Here is a 17,933-nt window from a genome sequence, read left to right on the forward strand (position 1 = left end):
AGAAAACACAGTTCGATCAAAAAGTTCATTATAATTCAAACCAACTTATTATAATTAACATAAACATGTGAGACAGACAGACAGAATTAGGACTTGGTCTAACAGTAAGAACTTCAGAGCAGGCCTAATTTCAACATGCAGTTTCTTCACGCCTAAAATATTTTAGCGAGAACCAACCGGCGGTGTTAACAGCGTCCTCTTTGAAACTTGTTCAATATGATCTAATTGTCAAACACGTTTAGTTCAGACCGTATGTTCAGCCAGGTTTTGATGCATTTGAAACTTAACAAGGAGTAAAGTGTAAAGGTGGTTAGACAGAAGAAAACTCAAATGCCACATGACATGATGCATATTATATTTATTTTCCAATATGCATATTAAATCATCATCTCTCTTTCTATTCTTGAGGGTCCCTTGGCATCTTCTGAGCAAGGAAAACTTCAAATATTTCAGTGCAAAACAGCTAAAGCAAAGTTAATTAAAATAAGACATCCCTCACCCCCAAATAATAATAAAAAAAAGAAAATTCATAATTAGAAAGCCAGTAGTTACGTATAAATAAAACAGAATGGATTTTAAGAGAAGAAAACTTTTTGTTTAGGTCTAGATTCCCTTGTTTTGCAGCAAAGCATCAACTTACAAATGTTCACCTCATATACATATATGAATATCAACAGTGTTTATTATAATATAATCTTGTTACAATTTCTACAAGAGGTCCATATTAATTAAGTGTTAATAATTACACGAGGTGTGTTTATGCCCATTTGAAGGTAAGGATTACTCAGGGTTTCTGCGTATTATCCACGTCAAAATTACTTATTTTTTGACAATCATTTGTTGGCTAGTCTTTAAGGATTTTCATTACTGTACAGTCAGCACTGTCATCTGCACTTCTTGTTCACCATACGCAAGAACCTTGAGCACTGTATGTGCACGTTGCAAGCAGAGGCGGTCTCACACTGGTTTTTTTGTGTAGTGTCAGTCAGATGATCACTTTCTTCTCCACAGTCACTGTTCATTGTGAGTGGATCAAACACTTGTTGAAAAAGGCATCGTCTTTATCTCTAACAAAACAGCTGAAACACAACATTTCAAAACACGCAGACACAATGTCATCCACTCACTGAAATAATCTCATTCATTCCTAATTTTCATCTCGATTTCCCCATCCTCTGTTCAGTTCAGTGAATTTTAGATAAAAATGAAATTAAAATAACACTTTCCTCACTGGTCCATCTCCTTTCTTGTCTACACACTTTTATGAATCCACATTTCAAAACTTTCTACAGTATTCACTTATGTGTCTTTCTGTTTAATAATCCATCCTCGTCCTGCTGCTGAGCACCGGTCCAGTTCTGTTCATTCAAGTCTACTTTGGTGTCTATATGAACATCTATTCCTCCTACAGCTTCCCCTTTACCTGACTCCCAACTTGACATCTATGCTTAACGTACATAACTCTTACTAGCTACAGCTCTAGAGTATGTATTTCTAACTTTTCTTTTCAGTGTCCTGGTACTACTTCAACAAATCACAGCTTTGCATATCTATCATCCTAACACACAGACGCAACATATACACACTCATCTGAACAAGCATACACAAGAAATGAATGGACCATAAGTACGTCAAAACATCAATAATGGAGTGCAAAGAAGGTATCCCGACATTGGAAACATACAAAGACGCGAAATGTAGGCGGGGTCCTTCTGGCCATTTGAAACTGAGGACAGGAGAGTGAAATGGAAGTTTAAAATGTCCCTGTTTTGTTGTGTTGGTTACTGGGGGAGTCCCGCTTTTGGGAGGTTTGGGAGTTGGCAGGCAGGGGTTCTAGCAATGGGTCAGTCTGGTGCGAAAGTTGGGTGGGGGAGACCTGCTTATTTGGGACTGCACATAGTAGTCGTTTTTGAAATGTGAACCAATGAAGCCAGAGTGAGAGTGAGGAGGAAGCCACTTTATGCGAAGAAGGTCCAACTTTTTTAGAGGATGAACGGTGCTTTCATCCAGGAGAACAACAGTTTTTCAAAAGTTGCAGGAGCTGAGTGCAGCATCCAGGTCTTTATCCCCGACAGTCTATGGACCCGGAATTTGGCCCTTGTTCTTGTTTAAACTCCTTCTACTCCTCCGTGGCCCTCTGTCAGCAGTCAGAGACTTCTGAGGTGTCACTGGTGAATTTTCTGCGTTGTCTCACTGATTTCTCCTCATCCTACAGAGCAGAAGAGAGAGTTGTTTTCACCTATTCAATAAAACTGAGATCAAAAGGTTGCTTAAAGGAAATCTCTTTTCCTCTATTGTCACCTACAAGTGCCAAAATGTCATCTCTGCACACAAGATATTAAACAGATATCATTTATACTTTGATAAAAAACCTTTTGATAATCATGCCCCCTGTTCCTCCAGTACTACCATCAGGACCAATTCTACATTTGTAGCCATGCTACTGGTTAAGCTCTAAGAATAAAAAGACAGAAAAAATATCTGCTCTCACGCTTCTAACTTCTTTTATTCTCCGTAGACACGATAATTTGACAACAAATGTGTTGTCCAAGTGGAACAAAGGAAGAACTGGGAATGAGATACCTGTGTGTATGTATCTTTTTGTGCAGGAATTTCATTTACAGATCCAATATTGTCTTTTTCCCAAATATAAACCTCACTGGATGGAACTCTTTTATAAAATATTTTTTAATGTAAGTGAACAAGAAGCCAGGGATTACTGTGTCACCAAAAACAAATCTGTGGCCTGCAGCGACCTAATGAATGTAACTGATAGGAGAACCAATGATATTGAAGAAGAAACTGTATTTAATATGAATTGGTCACATTATGTTTTCTGTGTTGGATTGCGCTTACTGTCTGAAAGACTCCATTCTGGCCCCACTCTCCAGGGGAATGGTCTTCAGGGTCCTCTGCCTCCTCCTCCTCTTCCTCCCCCTCCTCCTCTCTCACTGTGTCCATCCCGTCTTCCTCATACTCTGTCAGACAGTCTGACTCCTCTGCTGAATGGAAAGATTTAGAGGTGATATTACAGAGAGAATTTATTGTGTGACTGACCCACCAGGTTTAGATAGCTCCCATAAAATATCAGGGACATCTCCAACTGTATTCCAATAAAACAGAACAGGTGAAAGCTATGGCCCCTTATTTATTACACTTATTAAATCTGAAATGATTTTGAAGGGGAACTGTACCTCTAAAAGAGGAGACTGCCACACCAGGGACTTTTAAAATAATGCGTGCAAGTTGTGTAAAAAATATGTTAACCACAATTATTTCAAGATAATAATAAATGTGTTCACCTTCTGCAGCTACATAGCTTTGAACTGGCTCTATCCTGGATACAATCTCTGCAAGGTCAGTGAAGTCAGCTCCTGGACACGTGCAAGACTACGAGACAAGAAATTTTTGTTATATGCTGACGTAATAACTTTGATGGTGAACATGTGTATGGAGGTACATGTCAACCATATTACGTATAATTATGGCACGTGTGTGCTCTTCTTACATCAGTTCTCTTGCTGTTGTTGTAGTCGGCTGAGCGGTGGTCCTTCAGCATGTTCTCAATGATGTCCCCACGGGCCCAGCCAGTAAACACCAACTTGCCGTGCTGGAAGCCCACATCCTGAGGTAGTTGAATGGAAACAGAAACTTTAAAGTAAGTAGACACACTTTGAGGAAATTCATGATTATGATTTATTTTCAAAGTTATTTCGTAACATAACATTCATTTTAAAATGTGCAGCTAGTGGGATTTTAACATTTGTAGTATAACTTATCTGTACAGTCTTTTCTGCCAATTGTATTTGAACAGATCAGTCTGTGTAACAGATCTGCATCAATTACGTGAATTATTTAACCCTCCATCTGGATGATCATGATGTTAACAGTAGTATGCATTGACGTTACAAAGTAATCCATCAGGAATGTGCGCTTGCATGTTTGCAATTCTGTCTTTTATTTGCCGTCAAGGCAGTGACCTTCAAAAACAAATAGTAGCAACATCGTCTTTGCCGAATGAAGCAATGCAGTTGACACACTCAATACAACTAGCATGAAACAGGCAATAATGACTCTGCTCTCTCTGTGCTCTGTAATTCAAATCAGAAAAAGTATCACAATAATTCAAATTCTGATCCTCAAATACATAATACCAGGTAATATTCATGAAGTAACTCACATAGATCTCGTCAAACTTGCCGAAGTCCATGGTCTTGAAGCGGTCGATGGGTGGTCTGATGTACTCGCAGTAGGCACTCTTCTTCACCACCTCCAACTGCCGCACACAAGACACATAGGCCAGCCGAGACTGGATTTCTGCCATGTCTGGCACCTGTACAAGAGGCTGGTGTGAGAATGCTACCAGAAATCACCGATATATATATTCTATATTTTAAAATGCTGAGTCACAAACAGTTACCAGTTCCTTGTGCCACTAGCCCCTACTGTACCTTTACTTTCTCTGCCCAGGGATTGATCCGTTTCCACAGCAACCACCAGCCAGACAGGCTGTCGCCATAGTTACAGAGGTCAGTCTCATCTTGGCTACCCACGTCGATGGCAATGACTGTTCTGGCACCCATATTCCTTGCAATGTCCGCTGTTGGACGTGTAACGTGTACACCAGCATTCACACACAAGGGCACAGACGTACAAACACCGCACGACAAAATCCAGAAGCAGAGACGGTAAGACAATGAATCCTGTGTTATTAAGCTTGTTTCAGGATGATATCGGTTTCTTAAAACCTTCACTTTAGGAACCACAATGTTCAAACAGACTTACACCACAAAATCAGTTTTGTGACAGAAAACACTGCAATTTTAGAAAAATAAAAATAAAAATGTATACTCTCCTGGCCAATGAGCACAGGGCCTGAGCTCATGAGGTCATGATCTTTCTCATTGACACACTAGTGTTAAAAAGAGCATTGGGGAAGTGAACATTTTTGTGGTATGAGCCTATTCAAACACAGAAACAGGACAACATCCCACAGGCCCAAAACACTGACCCAGTGCGCCAAGAACAACTATAAATGCTGCTGACGGAGCACAAACTCTTCAGAGAGAAGACAGACTAACAAAAGTCAGAAATAAAGGATTATGATTTTACTAGGTTCCCTTTGGGTTGGATCAATGTTTGGGCCCATAAAACACCATATTTCACAATCAACTCAAGAATGAGTATCACTTGGGAGATAATGGGACACAATTCCCATACAAAGTAGAGAATTACAAAAGCTCAGTCTAGATCTTTGTGAAATATAGTTGTTTCAACAGTACAGAGCACATTCTTAATCAAAACTTTACAGACACAGACTGGAGGGTTTTCATCTGCGCACCATCATGAAAGCTAAAAACAGCTTATGTCTTACTTGAATCTTGCCTCAGTAAGAGGTCTGGTAATGGGGATGTATTCAATGGTTCGCAGACAAAAACCAGTTCCTTGCTTTTCTACACAGACTCCACTCATTTTTCCTCTGGTTGAAAAAGGAAGCAATTACTGAACAAAAACTGTAGGGCTGGGCGATATGGTTACAATCATTATCACAATATGAAGAAAGATATTTTCTGTTATCAATTACGTGTTACATGAGGCTGAACTCCTCGTAAGTGTAAAACTTCAATGACTACTTTTGTTTTGTTAACAACACAATGATAACATGATATGATCATTTCACCACGGTATGATTTGTGCCGAAAGTCAATCACAATAATATTGAAATATTGCCCAGCCCTACAGAAAAGTGCTCACTGAGACATGAAGGGAACCAGAATCCTATGTCAAAGCAGACCGGTGTCTTATGACATAAAAAAAAAATCAAATTGCAAATCATGCAACGGTTTTAATGTCAATTTTACTTTTTTTTTTTTCAAATTTCATAGTGATAATCTGGTGATAATCCCACCTCCTTTCTAATTCTACACCTTTGTGACACCAGGCTGTTTGACAGAGAAATACCACATTCCCCCTACTCAATGCGGTATTTGTTTGTCATTATATACACTTGAATTCGTCCTTAATACAAGTGCTGACTTTTTCCCCATCTGTTAATACAGAATAATTCAAGGTCTGATAGAGAGAGTTTGGTTTTTACCTTTTGCTAATGTGGCTGATTCAGACTCAATTTGTCCTTTTTGATTGTCTGAACCAGCTCAGATTTATTCAGAAGGGAAAAACTCAGCACGCTACCACCACCTGACTTCCCCCCATCAGAATTAAGACATGCCCACGTTGATTTACTTACCCAGCCTTTATACAACTTGATTAAAACCCCTTATAATAATCATCTCTGTCCCTCACTCCACCACCCCCTTCCTCTTGGGGACAGGAATTTGAGGATGGTGTATTGGCAGGGTTGGGGGAATGGTGAGGAGTACCACCTCTACTTGCCTGGCAGGTTGTTGATGTAGCCACCATCCATTAGCAAGTTGCCATCTTTGGGGTCGCAGAGAGGCGGCAGATAACCCGAGAGGGTCATGCTCGCTCGTACATAGCGCCACAGAGAGCCTGACACACCAGGGAGGGAAGGAGGGAGGAGGAAGGGGGGGGATAACAGCTCAATAATGTTTGCTATACGTTTCAGGTTAGTGTCGATGCAGACCGCAGTCCAAAAACCAGAGAGAGGTTGGACAAAGAAGGGTAGCCAATCCCTACAAAGGATAGGACTGTGGTTCTGCCCACCTTAGACTCTGTTGTACACCACTGAAAACCTCATTACCTTGCACAGAGACCCTGTATGACTTGTGCTTGAGGTAAAAAAGTAAATGGCAACCATCACAGAGCGCCAAGGCTGTTTGAACCTCCAAACTGTGTCCCAACAACATCGCTTTATGGCATGTGATCATATGAATTTGCTACTTTCTGAAGTTCCTCCAAAAACCACAGATACTGTACATTTAAGTGGAAACCAATCATGATAGCCTGAGTAGAAGAAGTTGAAAATATTGTAATGGACCTGCTTTAATTGTCTACATGTCAAAGAGGGAGCAGCGGCAGATGTTGTGACAATATTTGGAGATCCTTCACCGTGAACATGGCAGGGAAGCACCCAGCCTGCCCAGTCTTGCAGTCCAGCTTAGTGCCAGCAGGGGGCAGGAGCAGGCCGGGTGCTGCATGGGTTGGAAGGATAAGGAGCACCGCAGACAAAAGCGAGGGGTGCAACTGTGCGTGGGGTATGTGTCGATGCTGAGGCAGAATTATCTTAAAATCTGACTTCAGTGGAGTTACCATCACCTTTTTCCACTTGTTTACTCTAAATTTATTGTAACTTAATGGCTTTATTCAGTTTGTACAGGACCTACAATGGACAACAGCAGGATCCAGAACACATATTCTTGAATAATTCAAAAGAAATAGAAAAATAAAAAAGGTAATACATGCCATCAATATATATCCATGAGAAATATATAGATTGGCTCAACACTGGCATGCACATAGAAGCAAGCAAAGCCAGGGGAGAGAGGACAGGTGCTGTGTAGGAGAGACTGAACATGTTCCTGTAGGTAGATGTGATTGAAATGAAACAGAAGCAATTTCAATAGGACCTCGGAGTGGGAAACAAGCTGCAGTTCAGTCCAAAGGACAGACACATTTAAGCTCACCGAAACGCACAATGATCCACAACAACAACAACAGACAGATGTGATGTTGATATGGTGCAGCCCTTCACTATCTCCAGTAAGGCGGCTTTCCTTTGATCAAAACACAAAGTACTGTCTGGTCCCTGTACCGGATCTCACACTGACAATCCAGCTAAATCCAAACCAGTCAAGTTTGATTTACATTGGCCAAGCTGAGTATACCTGCAAGTGAGTAACTGCGTTTTACTAAAAAAATATATGAAAATAAGCAAGGACAGTGGTGCATGAAGAGTTTTTACAAGCCACATCCACAACTTTATAGATATAAAGAAGGGAACATTTTAGCAAATATAGGTGGCCAGAAGAAGCCAGACCATCATGCATCTCTCTATGAGATGCCCGGACATGCGTGAGCAAAACCTTACATCTAATAAAAAAGTTAAAGTCAGGGTGTATATCCAAGCCAACTGGACAAAGTGTGTCGTATGTGTGAAACAAGCCAATTGGACATAATGTTATAATGGCCGTTATTCAGTGAAAGATGAGGCACTGATTTGATCAATCCTAAGATATATATTGGATTTAGTCTTTCCTTCCAAACCATGGGCCCCCAATGTCCACCTGGTCCCGGTGGGGTTAGTTACGAGTGGGAGGGAGAGGAAAAGAAAGAGGAGGAGGGTAGCCGATTGGTTGACTGTTGTCTTAGGGATGGGGGAGGAGGTGAGCGGGTGTTTAAAATCTGACCTGGCACATTGTTAACATAGCAACCATCCACAAGCAAGTGGCCATCCTTGGGGTCGCACAAGGGAGGTAAATAGGGGGTGTAGGAGGCGCTGGCTCTAACATAGCGCCAGACGCAACCTGTCGGGGAAATGGAGATGGAGAAGGAGGAACACATCAAATATGGACCGGACTCCACGTTACAGATGGAAAAAGAGAAAGATGGAGAGAGTACAGAGGAGAGAGAGAGAGAGAGAGAGAGAGAGAGAGAGAGAGAAATGCTCGCAACATAGAGAAGAAGAGTGCAGGAAGCTGCCAGGAGCGAGACAGAGAGGAAGGGGAATACAATTTCAACAAAATTATTTACTCGTCGCTTACGGTTTCTAACCAAATACAGTTAATTCTAGTATGAGGCCAATTTTGATAAAAATTATACTCCAGGACAGCCAATTAATTTAAATATTTGAAGGCTAATTGAGGAAGTATAATAAACTTTGTTCAGAATTATGACAGGAAACCAAAATATAAACACAATAAAGATTTGTGACTGTACCCCAAACAACACAATTGAGGTGTATCTTTAAATCCAGTATGTGATATAAATGACAACAAATACGCCGGATGAATAACACCAGATGTATGTAAATTAGCTTACAACTTAAAAACAGTTTTTTTGTTTGTTTGATGTGTTCATTAAACATATTTTAAAAATTGTATTAGCGTTGTTAGATGACTGGTCTGACAAGCAAGGTGGAAGAAAGACAAGCAGAGAGTGAAATAATAGAATATTACTGAGAGAGGCAGAAAGATGACGAAGAAGGACAGAGGGACAGAAAGAGAGGTATAGAGCCCACCATTTACTTTATAAACGTTACTGGGCGTACAACTTAATTCTGCAATTTGAGTTTAGTTTTCTCATATATCAGATATCAGTCTTTGTAGTTTTTTCTCACTGGATAAAACCAAAGGATGTCATGCAAACACATGATACTCTGTACCTTACATCCATCAAAATGTCGTACAATTACTCCAAGTGACATATTCAAAATGACTCCACGCTAGCGATGTTTGACAAAAGCACACCGGTGAAAACTACAGAAAAGCACAGAATTGGGGTAAAGGAGTGAGAAAAGCAACATGAGATGTCATTAAGGAGCAAGGAGGGAAAGGCAAGGTTGAGTGTTCTGGATCCTACATGTTGACATGGACATGGGAGGGGAATCAGCGTTTTGTAGTCTGCAACTACACAGGTTATTTTATCTAAGGCGTAACCTACAGAGTGGCAGCTCTGTGATGTCTATGTGCAGAAAGACCTGACGTAAGGGATGACTGCATTTATATAAAAGGCATAAAGTGGGAGTTTTAGACACAAATGTGATGGACAAGAAATGATAAAAAAGCTGCAGCTTTTTCAATTTAGCATATGAAAATGAAGAAGTTAAGAAGGATGAAGAGGAGTGTCAGAGACAGATCAGAAAATAAAGACAAACAGAAATCAGAAAAGAAGGAAATAAAGAGATGAAAAGGGAGGAAACTTGTGCAGTAAAATTAAGAGAGGGAGATGATGGGAACAAGATGAGACAGAGAGAGAGGAAAAGGCTTTGCTCCAGCAGTTAGTTCATACACATGCAAAGAGGCAAACATAAGCATTCAGCGTTTCACTGCAGGACTCAGGCCTGCAAACCCCTCAAATCCAGTAATCGGTGTGAAATAATGTGTGTAATTACAAACAAAACATTATATTTACAGTAAAACTAGCAATGCCCTTAATTTGATGCACAATACTGTCAATTACAAGCTAGCATTACAGGGATTCTGCTTAAAAGTTACACGGCACAGAAAATATCTCACTGGATTTGAGTGTGTTTTTGGTTGGGCGGTCCTTTCAGGCTAAATCTACTTTAGCTAATGTTAGTGATGGTGCATTTTTTATGCAAGTCAAACAGAACACATTTGCCTTTATATCAGCAAATACAGACACAAGCATATACACATCTGCAGTGTTTTATTTTGTAATTTTTTAGTGAAAAGACCTCCTAAGCCCTTGGCTGTAGGCTTACTCCAAACCAAATTGAAACTAGCATGTTTGTAAAGGCAAAATAGAGGCTTTGTGACTTAAATGCATGCAATGCATTTGGTTTTGATGGCTGTAATGTAGACAGGCTGGCCTGTTTGGTCATTTCATCCCTCCCTCACATACTCTTTGCAATTCATCCATAATGGGATGTAAATTGCTTCAGTTTTTACATAATGTTCTCTGAGCCTCGTGTTTTAGGATTATATCCATTCAAGTTTTAACACGTTTACTTAAAATAGTTAATCGCAAGTCTCGCAAGATCCTCCAGCTGACGTGGACATTTGTTTAAACGGACACACCTAGAGTTGTTGGAACTATACTGGCACTTGCTCAAAGCGATGTTTACAAAAGCAGTTTCAGAACACAGTAGCTTCAATTTAGTTTGGAGTATACCGGTCTTAAACCATAATTCTGAGGGCATGCAGTTCCAGTCACTCTAGATGATGGATCAACCAGTAAAGTCTTTGTGTATCGTCCCAAGTTATGCCTAAGAGTACAATATTTATAGACTTTTTGTATAAAGAATAAAAAATGCTACAGTGCATAAAGTCACTTCTGAAATTGAGTGCGTGCAATGTGTCAATACATTCACTTGGATAATATACTGCTGCAGGCATTGCTCACTGTTTAATTACTTTCGAAAAACGAATTGATAACAATGTCAATTTCACACATTAGTTCTCTGTCATTCGGAGCAGTATTATTGATTGAGTCGTGTTAAATGTTGTGAGCAATTAATCATGCCCTTTACTTGGGAGGTTTCTGTAAGTGCATTTGCATTTATGTGTGCTCATCTACTGCTGTCAAATAATGTACTAAAATGTACTATAATGTAAAAAGGTACTGTCTTGAGCTTGTCCAAAGCTTTAAAAACATTTAGCCAACCACAACAGTAATATGATAGAGAGGCCCCTGCAGTCAGCTCAGCTGTCACTTACCATCCTGGTGAACACGCATGGCTGAGGCTGTGATGTCAGTGGTGACGTTGAAGTATGGCAGCCACAGGTCCTGGGGACACACAAAGTATTTTAGTGCCATAAACCTTATTATTTTCCCAGTGACTGATTCAAAAACATGACCCTGTTCTTATGTTCTGGCAGGCCATACTGCAGTGAGGCAGTGATTTCATACCACAATCCCTCACCTCAGCTTGTTTGTCCTGGAACACTTTATAGATGCTGGTGTTGAAGGCAGAACCCGAGAACATCGAGGTGATGGGATAGGTGAGATCCAGGACTGTTTTAAATACGGAGTTCATTGCCTGTTGAACAATAAAATACAGAGAAACCTGACGTTAAGTCTATTGGTTTTTGTTTCTTATTAGTTACTAGACATTCCCCTTTTAATACATTGAAAGAAGTTAACAGAAAGGCTGCTGGATAAATGAAACTGGTTTTATTTTAAGTTAAAAAAATGACAAGACAAAAAGGACTGAATAATGGACATAGATGTGTGCTGCACCTTGGACCACTCTCTGGCTCTCTGTTTGGTTCTGACGGCACTCCTCTCTTCAGCATACAGTGCACCAATGAATGAGCCGATTGAGGTCCCTCCCACTATGTCAATAGGAATCCCCGCTTCCTCCATAGCTTTGATCACACCCACATGAGAGCAGCCTCTGCAGGAAGGACAATAAACACTCAGGTACACTAGATGACTTAATGTGTCACAGGAGTGGTGAAAAAATGACTTGAGATGCGTTGGTATACATTTTTTTTAGTTCAAATCACTGAAGTTTCAAAATAGAGGAAATGATAAAACTTTGGTGTATTTCTGATGTTACGTAATATTACCATTAATGGATAGACTCCATTGTCAATATTACAAAACACTAAGACTTGTAGGACACAAACTGCTCTCTACATGTCTGTACTGATAGTTGTGGCTCAGCCCTACTCACCTGGCTCCACCTCCTCCCAGGACCAGGGCGATGCTGTTCCCTGTCAGGACTCGGGCCAGCCGAGAAAAATCACTGTGCCTGTCTGCCGTTTTCTCAAACACCTTCTCGTATACCTCCCTCTGCAAACATAGAAGATACACATGAAAATACAGTAAAGGCATCAACTTTCAAATTAACATTTAGCAACACAAGACCAGTGTTCTTGCAGATGTTGAATTGATCTATCAGAACATTGCTTCATGACTTCATTCTTAGTTATGTAGGAGTGCCTGATCACTTTCACTGTCCACTTGACAAAGTCACCTGATTCTAGCTAGCATAGCATACCATAGTACTGTATGTATGTAGTATACTAAAGAATAACAATTTATTTAAAAAACTGTTAAATATGACAGTAAAGTTTGCGTCGTACTAGTTTGCTCTGGCTGCGTCTGGAGAAGACCCTGCGGGGACACTTGAGGTGCAGATGCCCGGAGCACCAGCTACGCATATTGAGCCACTCGACCGTCCTGGAGGGGCCTGGCCCATCCTCTTTGTGCAGAAGGACCAGCTGCTTCAGAGCCCGAACTGCTGTGTTCTCTAGCATCTGCTCCAACTGGAGGGGAAGAGGAGAAGAGGGAAACAATAGAGAGTAAATGCTCTTATTTGCATTTTAAGCTTTTTTGTCTCCCCTTTCCCTCCTAGACAAACACACACACACATACCTCTCCCAGGGTGGGCTCCTGGTCCCCCAGGCCAACGATGAGGATGCAGTCAGCCTGGCGGATGCAGCGCTGAGTCCAAGGGGTCATGCTGTTGTCAGTCTGGTATAGGACAATCCGATTGATGTCCTCCTGCTGGGCCAGCCAGCCAGAGAGGCGGTACTCATGGATACTGATGGATACAGGAGAAAAGCAGGAATGAGGATATGCAACAGTTTTAATTAATAGAAACAGACACCGACAGGGATGGAGAGAAATGTAAAGTTCAAGTTTGTTTATTGTCATTTCCACATACAGAGTATGTGGGAAAGAGGCTACGATGACAGGAAGAATAAACTGGTAAATAAAGTGAAGGAAATTATAGCAAGCAATACAGACAAACTTAAATGGGAAAAAGGAGATAATAAAAAAATATTACAACTTTTGTGATGATGCTTGATAAGACTTTTTGTGATTGTCACACTGACCTGTCCAAAGCAGAAGCACCCAGTCGCTCTCTGATCATGTCACTGGTTAATAGCAAAGTGGGTCCTGCAAGTGTCAAACAGAGGCATTTGGCTTAGTACCATGTAATGCAGTAATGTATACCAGGAAGTAGGAGCAATCCCAGATTGAAAAAAAAGGACTGTTGTGGACCAATGTAGGATTTGTTGGCCTACCGATGGCACTGAGGGCATGGCAGAGCTCCAGGTTGAACGCGTTGATTGGCACCTCATCACACACAGGCAGGACAGCGACAGTGGAGAGGTTGCTGGCGGGGTTGGTGACATCAGCACTGGTTGTCATACTGGGCAGACTCAGGGCTGAACCTGGAAGACAGGATCACAGTTTTAAATTGAGTATATTATATGTTAAATGCATCAAGCTGGACTAACAAAGACATGAAAATGCTCCTTAACATCACCTTACCTGAGAAAGGCCCACGACCATGCTGCAGGTTCCCCAGAATCTTCTGGCCTAACAAGTGGATCAACCTTGTTACCACCTAAACAGAGATCAAGCATGAGTGCCATTTCATCTGTACAAACAAGCACAATCAGATCAAGATGAAGTCACTGACCTGGGGATACCGTCTTTTGATGTTGTTGAGCGTTCCCTCAGGCAGTTTGACCAGCTCTGTGTCTCTCACAGCGTGGACAGTGGTGGCTCTTGGCTGTCTGGTCAAGGCCTCCACCTAAAGAAAGACCAGGAGATGTTTCAGAACTAAAAAACATAATTATAGCAAGTTAACAGTAATGATAAATAACTGACTTAATTTCATTATGATTTGACTTGTCCCTGCATTTTTCTAGCTTTTGCACAATAGGACTGAGGAGAAAAGAGCCTTGTTCTCACCACTCCGATGAGGTCTCCTCTGCCGTATTCCCCAATTAGCTCTTTCTTGCCATTCGCCTTGCGGATGACTGAACGCAGACGTCCATTCAGAACAATGTAGGTGCAGTCTGACTGATCGTCCTGTCTGTGGATGTGAAGAGAAAGAAACAAATACAAATAAACTATAAATGAGTACAAGTACATGAACAAGGATGTGGTGTTAACACAGGGTAATGAATGACTACAGTTTGCAAAAAGAAGCTAAATATTTGTTTGTATGTTTATTCAAGAAAAAGCTGAAGTAGAATACCTGTAGAGGGCTCTACCAGCCTCAACAGCCATCCAGTCGATAGCAAAGTCCATCTGCCTGACAAAAGGGGACATGCGGATGGCCACCGTGTGTGCAGCACTCAGTACCACACTGGGCTGCTCCCTCATGATCCTGCAGGGGGCAGCATACAGCACAGAAACAGGCACAGGCTTGAGAAATACTGGCTATACATCATTTATATTGTTTGTAAGTGGATGTTTTATAGCAATACTGAATGGTTCCAGCAATTATGGAAGAACAGTAAGTCTGAATAGAACGCTTCAATTTGAAATTCAAACTTCAGAGACTGTGTAATTGCATTGTAGAACATATAATGAGACATTGTTTCTCCGTTAATAAGAGCACATACATAATGTTAGACTCCACTGTATGCCTGCTGAAAGAGGACTGAAAAACTTTTATAAATACTCGTCACACTCGTGTTTGTCCACATTAAAGATGATAGACTCACTCGTAGAAATTCGACTTTGAGATCTTGAGGTAAGTACAGTCTCGGATGGCCTTGATGGTGAAGATGAGGGGCTCTCCAGTGAGTACTGCGAGCTGACCCACCATCTCCCCTTGGTGGGTCACAAACAAGCAGACGGCCTCCTGCTTGTTAATCATCCGCTGGTAGACATGCAGACAACCAGACAGGACAAAGTGCAGACTCACGTCCTAAAGAAGTGAAAGGAGGAAGACAGAGAAAATAGAAACAAGCGATGATAAAAATAACTTTGCTCTATTTGACACATTCAAATTGTTGTTGCAGTGACACAGCTACTGTATTTACTATATTTGATTACTGTACTTGATACTACTACACTATACTGCACCAGAAAGGCAAAACACAAATGTATTATTTTCAATGAAAACAGGTCTTACATTTTTCAGTAACTACAAAACGGAGCTAAAAACCAAACCAAAGCACTATAATTGCATTTTGGGCTGTAGAACTCACTGTCGCCACAGATAACTCACCAAAATAGCCCCATGGTGAATTAGGTACGTCTGGATGCAGTCACAACTAAATTTACTTATTGATTGTTCCCTAGCTGTTGTTGATGAACTTACATCTTTGTAATACAGGTATTTATTCCACTTAACTAAAATGAGTAATTAGTAATTAGTTAAATCCAATCATGATAGATAAAAAAACAGACAAAGTCTTGCTAAAGCTAACTAGCTGCGACGAGTTTAGGAGCTGCCATGTCAGCTTTGACTCTACTGGATCTGGTGTGGTTGTTAAACCAAGTTATTATATTGATTTCAATAAATTATGAATAATATGGACAGACACCTACCAAACAGACAAACTGCCTAAAGCTATGAACTAAAAATGAATGACATAAAGTTTATTTTCTTAAACAAGTTAAAATAGACAAGAAAACTGAAATAACCACTTTTATTTGTAGATACCCATCTCTCCATTAAGATAATCCAATGGCAGAGCTTTAAACCCTTGTTTACTAAGCATTACTGCCTCTGTAGTTACTGCCCTCTCCCTCTGTAGGGCAGTATACAGCTAAAGGGAGTGTGTCAAGTACCTGGTCTCCCTGCCTGGCTAAGACAGCTCCAGCTTTCGCATGGTGCAGAGTCACTCTCCCATTTAACAAGGATGGGTCCTGGATTTAGGAAGAAAGACAGACAAAAAGTCAAGCAGTGATGAAAGAGTGAGTCAACATGGAGCAAAAATGTGGATGAAATGTCTTCACACTACTTTCTTCAAGCTGCAGACGATTCTGCAACATTTATTTCATCTATCATGCTTTGATCTAGTTACACCAACATAATGTGTTGAAATATTAGGTGTAGCAATATTTAGGCACATAGAGAGTTTACGACATACTGCATCTAACACATGTATACAACTTTGTACCAGATTTAGTCTTGGGCTGTAATCTGCGTTATAATTTGATCTGCACAGAGAAGCCTTCAGTGTTTATTTTTAGAATTATAGATTTTTTTATGATAAATGCAAAGTGTTACAGTTACTAGCATCCAGTTCTGCTGAACTTGGGATTGTCATGTGTTTTTTAAGCTTTTCTAGCATGCATATTTCCCGTTCCCATTTTTTCTCTTATATGTTACCAAACGTCTCATGTCTCAGCATTTGAGAGACTGTATCTTAACAAGCGAAGCCCTCCCTCCACTCATCTAAAGACTGGGCCCAGCTCCTCTACTGACTGACCCCCTTTTAACATCATAATCTGACAGCAGACGCTCCAGGGTTATTTGCAACAATGTGCTCATCCATGCAAAACAAAATTATTATTTTCTTAATATAGTCCTACAGTATACAGCATGATTGGAAGAACACTGCACTAACAGCATGTTTAGACCCTGCTTTACTTGCAGTAGTTTGAGTGCTTCAGCAGGAAACACATTTGATAACACCATTTTGACATATAACCAAACAAAAAAAACAAACAAACCTCAATCCGCATGAGTTTGAGGATCTCTTTCTGAGCTTCCTCAAACAGAGCAGCACTAGATCGACTGGACACAGGTGTGAAAATATTATCCACTCCTGATTCTTCCTCTGGATACAGATAGATCCCTGAAGGAACCTCATCTACTGTCACCTTCCTCTCCCGCTGGTCCTGGGATATAGACTGTAATGATACACACACAAGAAAATGTTTGATGAGGCTCAATCTAAAAAAAGACTTCCTCATGTTAAAAACAATCTGATTGGTGTCAGACAATATCCTAAACAGTAAGTAGCAGTGTTTTTGACATTCAAAACAATTAACATACAAATATTGTTAGGAAACATGTTCATCTTAGACCACAGGATAACATTATTGATAGATAACCATTTCCAGTAACAATTCATCAAAAGTTGTCAAGAAAAACAAACATTTTCGTAGCTTAAGAGAGACACTTCCTTTTAAATATTTGGGTTACTTTATATACAGGATTACTTGTTATAGTTGTTATTTATGCCTTGTAGTTGCTTTTAGAGATCAGTTAAGTCAACCTTATCTCATTTGTGTCCCAAGAGTCTGCAACGTACTGACCCGAGAAAAAGTAGGAGGAGTGTTGCCATCCTCTGCAGAGACAGATATCCGTCCCCTTTCATATGCCATGTCAAAGTCTGATCGCAGACTTTTCTGTATACCTGCACAGACAAAGTGTAAAAAGTCTTCAGTCTTTAATCCACATTCTGATTTTGCTAGGTGATAAATATAATATATCTTACTCGCGGTTATATACTGGTGATTATCATGTTTGAACAGAACAAATATCTTAATAGTCCAAACAAGACAAAAAGCTAAGTGTAGCATGTTTAAATAATCGTAATCAATCTGTCAACAGCAGTTTT

The 17,933-nt window shown here is 40.4% G+C and overlaps 1 protein-coding gene across 3 annotated transcripts in view; it reads right to left on the reverse strand.

Moving 5' to 3' along the window:
• Positions 1-341: 341 nt before the first annotated feature.
• The window catches only part of pnpla6 (patatin-like phospholipase domain containing 6), a 28,647-nt gene continuing 11,055 nt past the window's right edge, over positions 342-17,933 (reverse strand). The window contains exons 14-36 of one of the 3 annotated variants that reach the window (XM_051384030.1): positions 17,629-17,729; positions 17,041-17,220; positions 16,153-16,230; positions 15,078-15,283; positions 14,606-14,737; positions 14,317-14,440; positions 14,042-14,155; positions 13,891-13,966; positions 13,641-13,790; positions 13,449-13,512; positions 12,985-13,153; positions 12,693-12,875; positions 12,281-12,399; positions 11,842-11,998; positions 11,525-11,641; positions 11,319-11,388; positions 6,394-6,510; positions 4,452-4,600; positions 4,181-4,333; positions 3,509-3,625; positions 3,303-3,390; positions 2,857-2,999; positions 342-2,209 (exon numbers count right to left, since the gene is read on the reverse strand). In XM_051384030.1, the coding sequence (XP_051239990.1) occupies positions 2,141-2,209; positions 2,857-2,999; positions 3,303-3,390; positions 3,509-3,625; positions 4,181-4,333; positions 4,452-4,600; positions 6,394-6,510; positions 11,319-11,388; positions 11,525-11,641; positions 11,842-11,998; positions 12,281-12,399; positions 12,693-12,875; positions 12,985-13,153; positions 13,449-13,512; positions 13,641-13,790; positions 13,891-13,966; positions 14,042-14,155; positions 14,317-14,440; positions 14,606-14,737; positions 15,078-15,283; positions 16,153-16,230; positions 17,041-17,220; positions 17,629-17,729 (2,876 nt within the window). In that variant the 3' untranslated portion in view covers positions 342-2,140. Of the gene's footprint in view, positions 2,210-2,856; positions 3,003-3,302; positions 3,391-3,508; positions 3,626-4,180; positions 4,334-4,451; positions 4,601-6,393; positions 6,511-8,327; positions 8,445-11,318; positions 11,389-11,524; positions 11,642-11,841; positions 11,999-12,280; positions 12,400-12,692; positions 12,876-12,984; positions 13,154-13,448; positions 13,513-13,640; positions 13,791-13,890; positions 13,967-14,041; positions 14,156-14,316; positions 14,441-14,605; positions 14,738-15,077; positions 15,284-16,152; positions 16,231-17,040; positions 17,221-17,628; positions 17,730-17,933 lie in introns of all 3 variants that reach the window. The other 2 variants (XM_051384028.1, XM_051384029.1) reach the window with 2 other exon arrangements.

Source organism: Dicentrarchus labrax, unplaced genomic scaffold (genome assembly GCF_905237075.1).
Source record: "Dicentrarchus labrax unplaced genomic scaffold, dlabrax2021, whole genome shotgun sequence".
Lineage (NCBI taxonomy): Eukaryota > Metazoa > Chordata > Actinopteri > Moronidae > Dicentrarchus > Dicentrarchus labrax.